The sequence below is a fragment of the Amblyraja radiata genome, chromosome 12 (assembly GCF_010909765.2).
Source record: "Amblyraja radiata isolate CabotCenter1 chromosome 12, sAmbRad1.1.pri, whole genome shotgun sequence".
Taxonomy (NCBI): Eukaryota; Metazoa; Chordata; class Chondrichthyes; order Rajiformes; family Rajidae; genus Amblyraja; species Amblyraja radiata.
Window position 1 is genome coordinate 45877696 of NC_045967.1, and position 15169 is coordinate 45892864.

The 15169-nt window shown below is 41.1% G+C and overlaps 1 protein-coding gene across 1 annotated transcript in view; it reads right to left on the reverse strand.

The window, feature by feature from the left end:
- Positions 1–11350: 11350 nt before the first annotated feature.
- cul4b (cullin 4B) overlaps positions 11351–15169 on the reverse strand; it is a 42395-nt gene continuing 38576 nt past the window's right edge. Inside the window, exons 18-20 of the mRNA XM_033030689.1 lie at positions 14508–14680; positions 12931–13083; positions 11351–12644 (exon numbers count right to left, since the gene is read on the reverse strand). Coding sequence (XP_032886580.1) covers positions 12549–12644; positions 12931–13083; positions 14508–14680 — 422 coding nt within the window. The 3' untranslated portion in view covers positions 11351–12548. The remainder of the gene's footprint in view (positions 12645–12930; positions 13084–14507; positions 14681–15169) is intronic.

Consider the following 15169-nt stretch of genomic DNA (forward strand, 5'->3'; position numbering starts at 1 on the left):
CCCCACTCGCCGGGACAGCCAATCACCCGCTAACGCTACCCTGACCAATCGGGAGGCGGTTGCTGCCCTCCTCTGACCTATCAGCGCACTGGCCCAGCCGGTGGGTCAATCAAACCAATCGGGACGCGCCGGTCCCCGACATTGTCCAAACACGTCTCGCGGTGCCCGGACTAGCGCAGTCACGCGCAAAGACACTAGAGCAGCTTTGGTCACGCGCTCCCGGGCAAGATCCCGGGGAGGCACGCATTTGCAACACCGATGTAAAGCAGCAACGCTGCAGAGATAAATAAACGCACACACACACAACATGCTGGAGTAACTCAGTGGGACGGACCCCATTCCTCATCTCCAGAGAAGCAGCCCGTCCCGCTGAATTACTCCAGCATTTTGTCTATCTTCGGTGTAAACCAGCATCTGCAGTTCTTTCCAACGCAAGCAGCAACGCTGCGGTTTGGTGTCGATCTTCGACGTAAATTAGCGTCTCCACTTGCTTCCTACACACTTTTTTTGTCTACGATTTAAGTTCTAACTAACCTTCATCAACATAACTAGATGACTAGGAAAGAACTACAGGTTTACAGCGAAGACACACACAAAACGCTGGCGCAGCTTGATTGTTAAAGCGAATACTCCCGCTTTTTGCGTCTGTAACCAAATGAGTGATTGATACCAGATTTTGTCCCCGCGCTGTTGTTACCTGCTGTGTTGGCAATGACAACATGATCACGAGTTAGAATGTGGAGTTGATTCATGGTTGCATGTGATGTTGCTTATTAACGCATCCTGCACTTAGTGATAATGCAGCAGCAGTTATAAATACAAAACTAGTTTTAAATAATCTGAACACGTAGACATTTTGCGATATTTTGTTCTTTTACGTGAAGGATGCTCGAGCACAAATTGTTGTGACATGTTTCCAGCCCCACCACTACCAATGACTTGGGGGGAAAACAAACCTCTGGAGTGTACCATTCTCGATCAGTTGATTCTATGCTGAATTCTTGGGGAGGGCAATGGACCTTGTAGAAATGTAGAACACATTCATGTCATCGAGCCTTTAATGTAGGTGGTGATGTCGAAGCAAAGTTCAGCAAAGAATCTCAATTGGAGTCAATAGTATGTGGTTGAAAAGTATTTTGAGTTTTTCTTTTAAAAATAAACGTTATTCAAAATATATATAAAACTAGACCAAGTGCAGACCCGTTGGGTCTGTTCCCCCAACGTGCGATTGTGTGTGTGTGTGTGCGTGTGCGTGTGTGGTGGGGGGGGGGGGGGGGGGAGAGGCGGCATGCAGCGTCACACACACTAACTATTTCCCCCCCCCCCCCGCACTCACGCTAATTACCCCCCTTGATATTATATTAATATTATTAATTTGCTCCTTTTACCCCATAACCACCCTATCTACTGACGCATAGCCACCCAACTTGCAGTCACATCTAGAGAGGGAGGGGGGGTAGAGAGTGAGGGCAGAGAGAGAAGGGGCAGACACAGCGAGAGGGGCAAGAGGGAGAGGGGGTGGCGAGGAGGAGACGAGGGAGGGTGGGTGAGAGGGGAAAGGTGGGGGTGGAGGAGAGAGAGAGGGTGAGAGTGAGGGGAGGGGGAGAGGTGAGGGGGAGAGGTGGGGAGCAGGGAGGGTGGAGGGAAGGGGGTAGGGGTGTGGAGGGGAGGGGGGTTTAGGGGAGGGACGGTGGGGGAGGGGGATGGAGGGGAGGAGCGGGAGAAAAAAGAGAGGACAGGGGGGGAAGAGGAGAGGGGGGAGAGAGGAGAGGGTGGAGTGAGGGGGTGTGCTGAGAGGGGGTTGAGGGGAGGGGGAGAGGTGGGGAGCGGGGGTGGCGGGAAGGGGGTTGGGGTGTGTGGAGGGGAGGGGAGGGACGGTGGGGGAGAAAAAGAGGGGAGAGAGATGGGGGGAGGAGAGAGGAGAGGGGGGGAGAGGAGAGGGGGGGAGAGGAGAGGGGGGAGAGGAGAGGGGGGGAGAGAGGAGGGGGGAGAGGAGGGAGGGGGGGGAGGGGAGAGGAGGGAGGGGGGGGAGAGGAGAGGAGAGGGGGGGGAGAGAGGGAGGGGGGGGGGGAGAGGAGGGAGGGGGGGGGGGGAGGAGAGGAGAGGGGGGGGAGGGAGGGAGGAAGGAGAGGGGGGAGAGGGGGGAGAGAGGAGAGAGCCTTTTTACTTCAACCCAAACCCAAACAACCATTTGCAGGCAGTGCTTTTTTACCTCTAACCATATTTTCATTTTCAAACCAAATTAAGGGTACTCAGTGCTGAAGACATTTGTTCAGTGTCATTCAGAGCTCTGATTGAGGCACACCACTTGCAGAGACTGATTGAGGCACACCACTTGCAGAGACTGATTGAGGCACACCACTTGCAGAGACTGATTGAGGCACACCACTTGCAGAGACTGATTGAGGCACACCACTTGCAGAGACTGATTGAGGCACACCACTTCCTGGTTTTATAGTCCCTCCCCCTCCCTCCAGCAGGGGCAGCAGAGAGAATGGGGAATTTTGTAAAAACATTAATATCTCTGTCAGTTTTCATTGACGGGAAAAATCCTCGGTACACATGCGGCAGAGGGGGGCTCTGAGCGAGGTGGCCAAAAATGACGGCCGTAGGTGGCGGCGTTCTCTCGGAAATCACAGCACAGATGGCCAAAACCGGTCAAGAACGGACTTTTAGTAATATAGATATAGATAAATAAGTCCAAAGCTGTTTACTTAGCAACAGTCCACACGTTCTGCGTTGCTGGTTTTATGCATGGTGCTTTTAACCCACCTCTCTTGGATATAGTACTGTTATGCAATGCCCTGGGGTTGCTACCCCCCTTCAATTGTTTGAAGGGTTTCCCCCCCCCCATTGGATCTAGCCCCTCAGTACCCAATACCTTCTGTTATCCTTCCACACAGAGCCTTCATGTTAGCTGCACAAAGCTTCAGTGCATCTGTCAGCATGTACTCCTGCAGTCTTAAACATGCCAGTTGGCACCATTCCATTAAATACATTTCACTGTGCTGGAAGACGAGTGAGTTACAGGCAGACCAAAGATCATCTTTCCCTGAACGGATGATCTTCCAGCAGCACTCATGACCACCTCCGCCTGTACCCCTAGGAATAGCCCATGGATCAGAGGCCTCTGTTGCACAACTGCTTGGCATGAATCATGACAAGGACACTTGTGTCCTTTGACTGACCCTCTGATTGAATCCAGTGTGTATTTGAGCACACTTCGAATCACCACACTCTGGGAAGAATTTAATCGTGCTGGACAGAATTCAGAGGAAATTCATCAGGATGTTGCCTGGATTTGGAGGACTTTAATTACAGAGATAGATAGGCTAAACTTGTTTTTCCATGGAACAAAGGTGGCTCACCCTCAGATATACAAAAATGTAAGATGTGCAGATAGGGATAACAAAAACACGGCCTAGGGTTAAGATAAGAGAAAGGAGTTTTAAAGGGTAGCTGAGGGTTCTTTTATTAAAAACACAAAGTAACTGAAGCACAAAACTCATTGCCAGAGGAATTGGATAGAATCATTACATTTAAGAAACGTTGAGACAGGCACTTCAATAGCAAAGCACAGGATACAGACCAAATGGTAGCAAATAGGATAGCTGTAGCTGGGTAAAAGGATTTTAATGACACTTTGAGCCAAAGGGCCATTTTTTGTGCTGTACATCTCTCTAACTATGACACTCTAGAGCAGAGGTTTTACAAAAAAAAGACAAAGTGGTGAAGTATCTCCGGAAAACATGATTACGTGACATTTGAGTACAAATCTCTATTTAAATTTTGCATGAAATTATGACAAGAAATTATATCAAGGTAAATTATACCAGAGAAGTTGGACATTACTTTTTAGTTACAGGGGCAACAGTGTAGAACACAGCTATACAAATAAAATGTTTCATATCCTATAGTTTCAGTTACTACTAGGAAAGTTTAAAAAGCAAAATCTCATTGGTGCAACTATTTGAATAGCAGGGTAAAGCAGGAGACTAAGTGACTGGACAAATGGATCAAGAAAGAAAGTTGCATTTTTGGGGCAAGAGGAACAGGTGTTGGATGGAAGATGCCATGTGCCAGCGAGTGGCATAGGAAGAATAATTTAGGGAATAACAAAGATAGACACAACATGCTGGGGTAACTCAACAGGTCAGGTAGCATCTCTGGTGAAAAAGGATGGGTGACATTTCGGTCCGGGATCCTTCTTCAGATAGAGTAACAAAGTGAGTGTACCTGCAAAAAGCAGAAAAGGGAAAGTATAACACTGATGACATAATCACTTTCGAGCTGGTGTAAATTGGGAATTATATCGTATTGAATGATGATTGAAAGAATATTGAATGAATTGAATTGAATATATCTTCAGGGACAGTTTCTTCCCAGCTGTTATCAGGCAATGAATCATCCTACCCCAACCAGAGAGCAGTGCTGAACTACTGACTACCTCTTTGGTGACCCTCGGACTATCCTTGATCGGCCTTTGCTGGCTTTACCTTGCACTAAACATTATTTCCTTATCATGCATCGATACACTATAAATAGATCATTTGTATTCATGTATTGTTTTTCTGCTGATTGGTTAGCACGCAACAAAAGCTTTTCACTGTACCTTGGTACACATGACAATAAACTAAACTAAACTGAGCTGAGCTGAGTGGATCATTCAATAGAACTCTTTTGCCACATGTATCGAGGTACAATGAAATTATTTTTTAGTTCAGTAAAAGTATTACTATACATAAGCACAATCTTAGTTAAGTACAAGTGCATAGGAAGAGTACACTGAGACAGTATACAAGAGTCAAGATGTTTTGGTGCCATTTTTCATGATCCAAATCCAAGTTGTTATAAATGTAGAGTTCACTCGGAGGATCATCAGTATCTGGAACAAACTGCCAGAGGAAGTTACAGACTAGATACAATTACACTTTCAAAATCCATTTGGAAAGATATGTAAACAGGAAGAATTTGGAGAGATATAGATCAAATGCAGGCAAATGGGACTAACCCAGAACACTTATTCGGTCAGCATGGACAAATAGAGCCGAAGGGTCCGTTTCCGTGCCGCGAGGCTGTACGACTCACCTAACACATTCTTTCCACATACCCTCCTAAAATACAGGACATCTGGCCCCACCTACTGTATTCCTTCAATCGCACCCTTCTGACATCAACAACCAACATACCCCATGCTTGACCGTCATCATCTCCCCAGCCAACCTTGCCCCAGCTATCCATCCATCCACCAACCATAGAAGTTCACAATTGATCCACAGTATTTATTTGGTTTAGTGGAAACTGCCACCAAGTCCATGCTGACCATTGATCACCTGTTCACACTATTTCTGTTAGCCCTCTTTTGCATCCACTCCGTTACACACTCGGGGTAATTTTGCAGAGGGCCAATTAAACTACAAACCTGCACATCTTTGTGATGTGGGAGGATATCATAGCACCCGTAGGAAATCCACGTGGTTACAGGGAGAACGTGCAAGCTCCACACAGACGGCACCCCGAGTCATGATCAAACCAAAGTCTCTGGGGCTGTGAGGCACTGCTTTACCAGCAATGCCACTGTGCTGCCCATACTAATACGATCTCACCTTTCCATTCTGGAAAGGTTTCGTTGTTCTCCAACTTTTACACCGTCGCTTGTTGGTAGATAAGAGAGATACAGCATGGAAGCAGGCCCTTCGGCCCACCAAGTCCACATCGACCATCAACCACTATTTACAATAATTCTACGCTAATCAAATCAAGTGCCAGGGGAACCAAATTTGTTGTTTTTTTTGGGGGCTTTGCTGGTTATGGAGGTTGTGTGGTTGTGAGCTTACAACTCTACAAATACTCATGTAGTGACAGAAGGAATTTTGTGAGAAAGGTATAGTGAAAACAAAATATCATCAGCTTTAGCATGGTTATGGAAAGTGCCAAGTATAATTATGTTGCTGGAAGAAGGCTACTTACATCACAAACGAACCAGGCTCGGGTGAATTCAAATTTGTTTGGATTGGACTGAAGGATGGTGGCTTGGGTACAGATTAGAGACTTGAGACTGATTAAAAGTGCTTCCAAAGCTAGACAAGAAAAAATAGACACAAGAATGCGAGTTACAAAATGCAGAGTAGGAGATCATATGGCCACGTGGAATTGTTCCATCAATCGGGAATATAATGATCCACCCACTTGGTTTCAACATTCATTTACTTGCCAGTCATATAACCAGAGCCAGTGTTCAGATAGGTGGGAACTTTAACTACCAGTCTGTAAGAATAGTGCCTCTCCTTATAAGCATACACAGAAGTAAATGGAATTAGAAAGTGGGAGTAGTAATCAAAAATGTAATCAAAAATGACTTGAACCAAAATTTGAGAAAATATTTAACTAACAAATTTGTTTCTGTCAATGGGTTGCCAAAGCATCTAGCCACAATACACCAACAGTCTAGTTTGCAAGTAAATGCAATGAGAAAGCTGTCTTGTTGATTCACAGGTCCAGTTCATTCTTCCCAGTTTGTTTAGCCTTCAGAAGAAAAAAAGGCGATCATCACTTACCATCCTTCCCCAGGACCTTCCCAAATGATAAGCGAGTAACATTTGTCCATTTGATGTACTTGTGCATAAGAAATCCTACAGAAGCCAATGTGGAATAACAAAGGATGGTCACAAAATTATAGAAGATATAATTTATGATTCCGACAAGGTCATCTGAAGTGCAGGATTGAATTCCTTTTGCTAATATAACCATATAACAATTACAGCACGGAAACAGGCCATCTCAGCCCTTCTAGTCCGTGCCGAACACTTATTCTCACCTGGTCCCATCTACCTGCACTCAGACCATAACGCTCCATTCCTTTCCCGTCCATATACCTGTCCAATTTATTTTTAAATGATAAAAACTAACCTGCCTTCACCACTTCCACTGGAAGCTCATTCCACACAGCTACCACTCTCTGAGTAAAGAAGTTCCCCTCATGTTACCCCTAAACTTCTGTCCCTTAATTCTCAAATCATGTCCTCTTGTTTGAATCTTCCCTACTCTCAATGGAAAAAGCTTATCCACGTCAATTCTGTCTATCCCTCTCATCATTTTAAAGACCTCTATCAAGTCCCCCCTTAACCTTCTGCGCTCCAAAGAATAAAGACCTAACTTGTTCAACCTTTCTCTGTAACTTAGTTGCTGAAACCCAGGCAACATTCTAGAAAATCTCCTCTGTACTCTCTCTATTTTGTTGACATCTTTCCTATAATTTGGCGACCAAAATTGTACACCATACTCCAGAATTGGCCTCACCAATGCCTTGCACAATTTTAACATTACATCCCAACTTCTATACACAATGCTCTGATTTATAAAGGCCAGCACACCAAAAGCTTTATTTACCACCCTATCTACATGAGATTCCACTTTCAGGGAACTATGCAGTTATTCCTAGATCCCTCTGTTCAACTGCATTCCTCAATTCGCTACCATTTACCATGTACGTCCTATTTTGATTTGTCCTGCCAAGATGTAGCACCTCACACTTATCAGCATTAAACTCCATCTGTCATCTTTCAGCCCACTCTTCCAAATGGCCTATATCTATCTGTAGACTTTGAAAATCTACTTCATTATCCACAACACCACCTATTTTAGTATAATCTGCATACTTACTAATCCAATTTACCACATCATCATCCAGATCATTGATGTATATGACAAACAACAGTGGACCCAACACAGATCCCTGAGGCACCCCACTAGTCACCGGCCACCAACCTGACAAACAGCCATCCACCATTACTCTCTGGCATCTCCCATTCAGCCACTGTTGAATCCATCTTGCTACTCCACCATTAATACCCAACAATTGAACCTTCTTAACCAACCTTCCATGTGGAACCTTGTCAAAGGCCTTACTGAAGTCCATATAGACAACATCCACCACTTTACCCTCAGCAATTTCCCTAGTAACCTCTTTAAAAAATTCAAGAAGATTAGTCAAACATGAGTCAAACAAGCACAAATCCATGTTGACTGTTCCTAATCAGACCGTTTATCCAGATGCTTATATATATATATATATTATCTCTAAGTATCCTTTCCATTAATTTGCCCACCACTGACGTCAAACTAACAGGTCTATAATTGCTAGGTTTACTCTTAGAAACCTTTTTAAACAATGGAACAACATGCGCAGTATGCCAATCCTCCGGCACCATTCCCGTTTCTAATGATATTTGAAATATTTCTGTCATAGCCCCTGCTATTTCTACACTAACTTCCCTCAATGTCCTAGGGAATATCCTGTCAGGACCTGGAGACTTATCCACTTTTATATTTTTCAAAAGTGTCAGTACTTCTTCTTTGAATCTCATAGTTTCCATAGCTACTCTACTCGTTTCCCTTACCTCACATAATTCAATATCCTTCTCCTTGGTGAATACCGGATAAAATAAATTGTTCAATATCTCCCCCATCTCTTTTGGCTCTGCAGATAGCTGTCCACTCTGACTCTCTAATGGACCAATTTTATCCCTCGTTATCCTTTTGCTATTAATATAGCTTTGGATTTACTTTCACCTTACAGCGACCTCGTATCTTCTTTTAGCTTTTCTAATTTCTTTCTTAAGATTCTTTTTACATTCTTTATACTACTCAAGCACCTCATTTACTCAATGCTGCCTATAATTATTGTAGATCTCTCTCTTTTTCCGAACCAAGTGTCCAATTTCCCGTGAAAACCATGGCTCTTTCCAATTTTTACTATTTCCTTTCCTATTATTACTATTTCCTTTCCAAACTACTATTTCCTAATCAACAAGACTCCATCCTTGACTCTTGTAATGTGCAGTTTGGGATACTATCATTGCCTTGGCATTAACCATAGATTATGTTATGACTTTACTTCTGGGCTAAATTCAGTGTCAAAATCATGACCTCCTGTTGTACAAGAATATTATCAAGGAACCCCATTCATTTCAAAATCTGTGGCTGAAAAGGCAACACAATATAGAAACATAGAAAATAGGTGCAGGAGTAGGCCATTCGGCCCTTCGAGCCTGCACCGCCATTCGATTATGATCATGGCTGATCATCCAACTCAGTATCCCATCCCAGCCTTCTCTCCATTCCCCCTGATCCCTTTAGCCACAAGGGCCACATCTAACTCCCTCTTAAATATATGTGGCTAAAGGGATAAAAAAGATCCTGTAGCTGAAGAAATGACCAAAGAATCTGCAGAAAAATGTAATTTAATGTGACTGTGTAGTTAAAAATAGAATTATTATCTTTCCGATAGTTTCTTCGCTCTCCTAGTTATAATCTCAAACCCCGTATCAATTCGATATCATGTAGCTGGCATCCTGATGTTTAATGATGTAGAACCATAGGATCAGATTTTCCAACTCAACTTTCACTTTCATTACTCGGCTTGCACCAAAACCATCGTTGCATCATTTGACTATCAATTGAAATGTCCAGTTGTTCATGAACAAAATTGAATGCTAGCTATTTCCATTTCCCGCCCCTTCATAAACCAATAAATCAATGTTGGGAACAGTTGAATTTCCCCTCTTTTTAAAGAGTTTAGATATTACAATCTGCTCGGATAAGTGTCTTTTTTACTCTTGAATGATAGGTTAAGGGAAAGTTTAATTTTTGAAAATGGATAATTTGAATTTTAAAAAAAAAGAAATCACAGCTGCATAATGTCAGAAATATACTTTGGCGATATTTTGCTTTGCAGGGAATTAACCATCTCTGGACCACTTAACAGGTTGTACATAAATTCCTACAAGAACACAGAAGCTGTTAAGATAATTACAGAGGTCTGCCTGACCACCTGTAAACCATAACAAAATCTGCACAATTATGACAAATGCTGGATGCGTAATTAACGAAATATAGACAAAATGCTGGAGTAACTCAGCGGGTCAGGCGGCATCTTTGAAGAAAATGTATAGGTGACTTTTCAGGTCGGAACTCTTCTTCAGAGTAATTAACTATGTAGCTATGGTAAACGCCAACTTTGGGCTCTGCTCTAAGATCTTTGGGCATGCCAATGTTAAGATCGAGCCTGAGGAAGCAACTAGTGCAAAAATGGTCTACTTTTGTTCAAGTTAACATTCCTAGTCAATTTATTGGAAGTAATTAATGAATGATAAAGACGAAAAATACTGTATAAGAGAAATAGTTATGCCTTTAATTCAATTTAAAAATCACACCCCAATGCTATTGCTAATCAATGTATATTAAGTCGATATTTTAAAGTAATGTGTTCTCAATACTGCTAGACTAAATCTATCGCCTGAAAATCCCATAGTATTAAATTGGTTAATTTAGTTTGGAGATATAACGCAGAAACAGGCCCTTTGGCCCATCGGATACGCACCGACCAGTGATCCCCACACACTAACACTATCCTACATACACACTGGGGACAATTTACACTATACCAAGTAATTTAATCTACAAACATGTATAGTGCCCTCCATAATGTTTGGGATAAAGACCCATCATTTATTTATTTGCCTCAGTACTCCACAATTTGAGATTTTTAATAGAAAAAAAATTGCATGTGGGACAGCACCCGTAATCAGGTTCAAACCTGGGTCTCCGTCGCTGCAAGTGCAGTAAGGCAGCAGCTCTACCGCTGCGCCACCGTGCTGCACCAAGGCACCTTTTGCTTTGTATTTCATACATAGTACAAGAGTTACTATAAAACAAAGTCTTGCAGGGATTTAAATGTACTTGAAATTATTGCTTCAAAACCTCTAACCATCAATGTGATTAACGCTCACACCCAAATTCTTGACAGAGTCTTCCTCAAGATCTTGCCACTTCAACAGTGCAGGTGGTAGTTCTGCTATACATATAATAAAATATGATGTGGGCTCGCAGATTGCTAAAGAACTTATAATTCAACCAATGTTGATAAACAATGTGCATTCTAGTTCACAAGTGAATGCATACAATGGAAGTAGTGACATAAATTGGATTGAGAATTGCACCTGGAATGAGGCAGCATCATGCAGAACCAAGAGATTGATTTTTTTCCATCTATCAATATTCCATCTGGCCAGCTGAGGGACAATGCCACGGGTGCTAGCAATCCTCTGTCCACCAACACAATTCAACCATGAATGAACACACACATCTAAAACTAATGCTGCTTGCAACCAGGAGTAAAATAGTCTTTCCCGCAGAAGTTACTATCCTGAAGTGAAAATCCCATTATCCAGACTGAATCTTTTCTTAGCTCCAACAATTTTGTATTTATAGTTGAACAATTAAACTCTCCCAAACCCATTGCTAATGTGGGAAGAGAAAGGGAAATTAATTGGACTTATTACACAAAAACTATTTATTGAATATTTATTCAACACAAAAACCTTGAATATGGACCTCATTCACTTTCGGTAAGGGACACATATGTACATATATAACAATTTCATTTGGAAAAGCCACAGTAGTCTTTGTGCACCTCTGCTGCTCGCTTGTAAGTACAAAGGCCTCTTGTTGTTCATTTGATGTTTAATTTTCACAATTGCCAGAGCAGTTTAACAGGCATTTTACCAGGTTCTTCTCCCTTTACCTCCCCTCCAAATAAGGTTTAATAATACAGGAAATGATCAAGATTTTACACAACCCAAGCTGAGCGAAGGTTGAGACAAAAATGTATTTCTGCAGACTACACTCTGATAAAAGTTATGTCCAGCCATAAATCTCCAAATGTTGCTACATTCTCAGTGGTTAAATCTATTACTGTTGTGATAAATACAACATGGCAAATGCTTTGGAATTTTCCAGCAGGGTCAAAATACAAAACAGACATCACTGCATTACAGACAATAGTTTATTACCCACATTCCACTTTTGGCACCTCCTTTAGTTGTCAAAAATGCTGGCAAAAATGAACAAAATCCATATTTTTAAAGTAAAACATTTAAAGATAATGTTCACAACTAAGGACTGATACCAATTTTTTCATTGCAATACGAAAATCAGGTTAAAATAAAACTTTCAGAAATAGTGAGCAATTAGGCTTCGCTCAATTCTGTTTCAAGTGTGAATGATATCTGTTGGGATGCCTAATGATATCAAGTAGTTCTGAAGACATGCTCATTTAGAAGGAAAAGAGAAAAATAAAACAAGCTGTCCCTCCAAAGAAAACATGGACACAACTCAAATTGATTCAAAAATGATGTGGCTAATCAAGAAGACAAAACTGATGAGGTGCAGCTTAGTATTGCATCCGTTCTTCACAATTACCAAGTTAGTTTGAAAGTTGGGGAGGGGCCGCATTTGCTTTTGGTGACCACTGCTAACTCAAACATGTCGAAGTCCAATAGCATTAGCAGAGATTCACAAAGTACTCTCTGGATGGGCACATTTTCCTTCAGCGAAGTTCTCTCCAAGTTATTTCAGTAATGCCATTGTCCATATATTTCTAGGCAATACCAACTAAAAACTCATTTACCGGGATTAACATCATAGCACTAAGCTATTGACCACCCAAGGTTTGAAGTGCTTGAAGAAGTTTGTCTTCATCTGAATGTTTACGCCACATAGTTGTATTGGTTGGTATTTTCTTTGTCTCTCTCCATGTAGTCCCTGTCAATTAAAGATTCAATTCTTTTCTTTAGATCAGCAGGCTGAAAGAAGAAATGTGAAATGTTATTTACATGGCAGAAAATAACGTGATGCCGATTGTGGTTTAATTCCGATTTCATTTTAGCAAATTACTTGTTTTTTATCTAGAAAATTCTGATGGCCTAGAATGAACACACTCCTGCTCCCAAATACACCATTATTCCTTTGCAGATTTCAAGAGGATGAAAAATTATGTTAATAAAATCAAATTATCAAAAGACCCCTTTCTACATCAAGCTTTGTGCCTGACATACTATTACCCACATTCAAAAAGGTTGTAGTGTATACCTTGACTGGAAATTTCAGCTGGTTATATACTTCAGATACAAGAAGATTGTGGCTCAAAGTTTTTCTCATTTTCATGATTCGAACAATAGCAGCATCTATTTGATACTGCCTATCTTGGAACACTCTCTCAGTAGTGCTGGCCTGTTCTTCAATCTATAAGAAAGTAAGCGTTAAAGTTGCAATACTTGAAAGTTAATCACACCAACCTTACTGATACTGGAATTAAAGGTAGACACAAAATGCTGGAGTAACTCAGCAGGACAGGCAGCATCTCTGAAGAGAAGGAATGGGTGGCGTTTCAACCCGAAACATCACCCATTCCTTCTCTCCAGAGATGCTGCCTGTCCCGCTGAGTTACTCCAGCATTTTGTGTCTACCTTCGATTTAAACCAGCATCTGCAGTTCTTTCCTACTAATACTAGAACTAAATGGAAATAATGTTTGCAAAGTAAAAATTAGTCAAGGGATATTAAAAACTTTTACAAAAACCAACCATGAACTAACGTTTCACAGGTTTCTTTTACTTCTGCAGTGTCTTTAATATAGCAAAACATATGAAGGTAATCTTGAAAGTAGAGGGGAAATTGGTTGGTTGAGAATGGAGTGAATTAGCCTTAGACAACAGCCAGAGAGTGATGGACTAGAGAACTACATTTGTGGCAAATATATATTTTAGCATAGATACCAAATTTAAGGATTCAATTTTAAAAGTAAACCATTTCTGTTTAATTCACCATAGAGAATGGATTTTAATGTGGATTTAAAAACTAAATTTTCAAAATGTCCCCAACTGTTAAAGACAGCTTTCTTTAGTGCAGTTAGCTAGGTTTTGGCAGTAATCCTCATCTGTATCAAGCTAATTTTAACATGGTCAATGATCCAGATGTGACAAGATGCAGCAGCAGATACGGGTTGAGGGGTAAATATCATTCTGATCCTTAAGTGATTCTGGTTATAAGAGAGGAAGAGATATTATATAAACAAAATTTAAAAAAAATTAAAAATTGAGTGATGAAAGAATATATTCCTACGCCAAAAATCTGCTGACATTAACTGTCCAGGCTCAGATATCCAGAATGACCACTTGTGAAAATAAATAAGGGACATATTACTATACACCAGTCTTCAGGAAAAATAAAGAGAGAAAGGTAAACAATAAGCAAATGCTTCAAAAATAGCAAATATCACCAGTCCAACCTGTCAAGCTAAAGAACATACCCAGGATGAGGGAGATAAATTATTGCAAAATTCCTAAAATAAAAATGTAGAAAGTATAACAAAAGCTGCCATGCTGGGGGTGAACGTTAATTTTATGCTTAGCAGTCCTGCACACTCAATAGTCCATGGAATAGTTGGTAAAAGTGGCTAAATAAACTTAATGATTTAGTTGCAGGGCAATTTCTAAATCGAGATCTGTGCCCATGCTTTGGCATGGAATCGCTGGATCCCAAAAGAGTATTCCACCCTGCAAAACTAACAACCCTTATAGCAGTACAAACATTCACACTGACAGAACACAATTAGTGTTGTGTGTATTTTAACTGGTTGCCCTCTGAATAATGAGGGGTTTTGCATACCGTTTCTTTCATCTGGATCTGGTTAATCTTGATCCTGAACAACTTATGTTTGAAATCATCATTACAGGTGAATTTATCACAGTCTTCTATGTCTTTGCTTTTTGGAGTCTTAGTCAGTACACGTGCTTTGCCACATGCCAATGACTGTAATGTTCTTCGTAACTCTCCATCCTCTGATGATGAAATGTTCATAATTAACAACTTTATACAAGCATTTGAGAAGACTTTGGCACTCCCATCTTACAAGAATTATACTACAAACCCCTCCCCAGTATTTTGAATAATTGGCTATTTTCTAGTGTGCCAAGGCAGTGAATGAGAGCAGGCTTTTCAAAATTGAAGGACATCACGGCTGATACTAGTCTCATCTAATGTCCATGCAAGAATGGATGATCAAGTGTGCAAAAATCATTGGAAACCAAGAAAAAAAAATACCCTCCATTTTTTTAGGTTGTCATGGGCCTTAATTAGCAGCTAAAATTATCTAACTAATATGAACCAAACCAATTAATTATTACATTTAGAGAATAATCAGAATAAATGAAATCCATTGCTCCAGAATTTAACAATCTTGCTTTGTTTCTATTCTACTTTGCAGTAGAATTACTTTGATTAAAAATTAAGTTAAGTTTCTGACATTTGCTTTCTTAGAATCGTATATT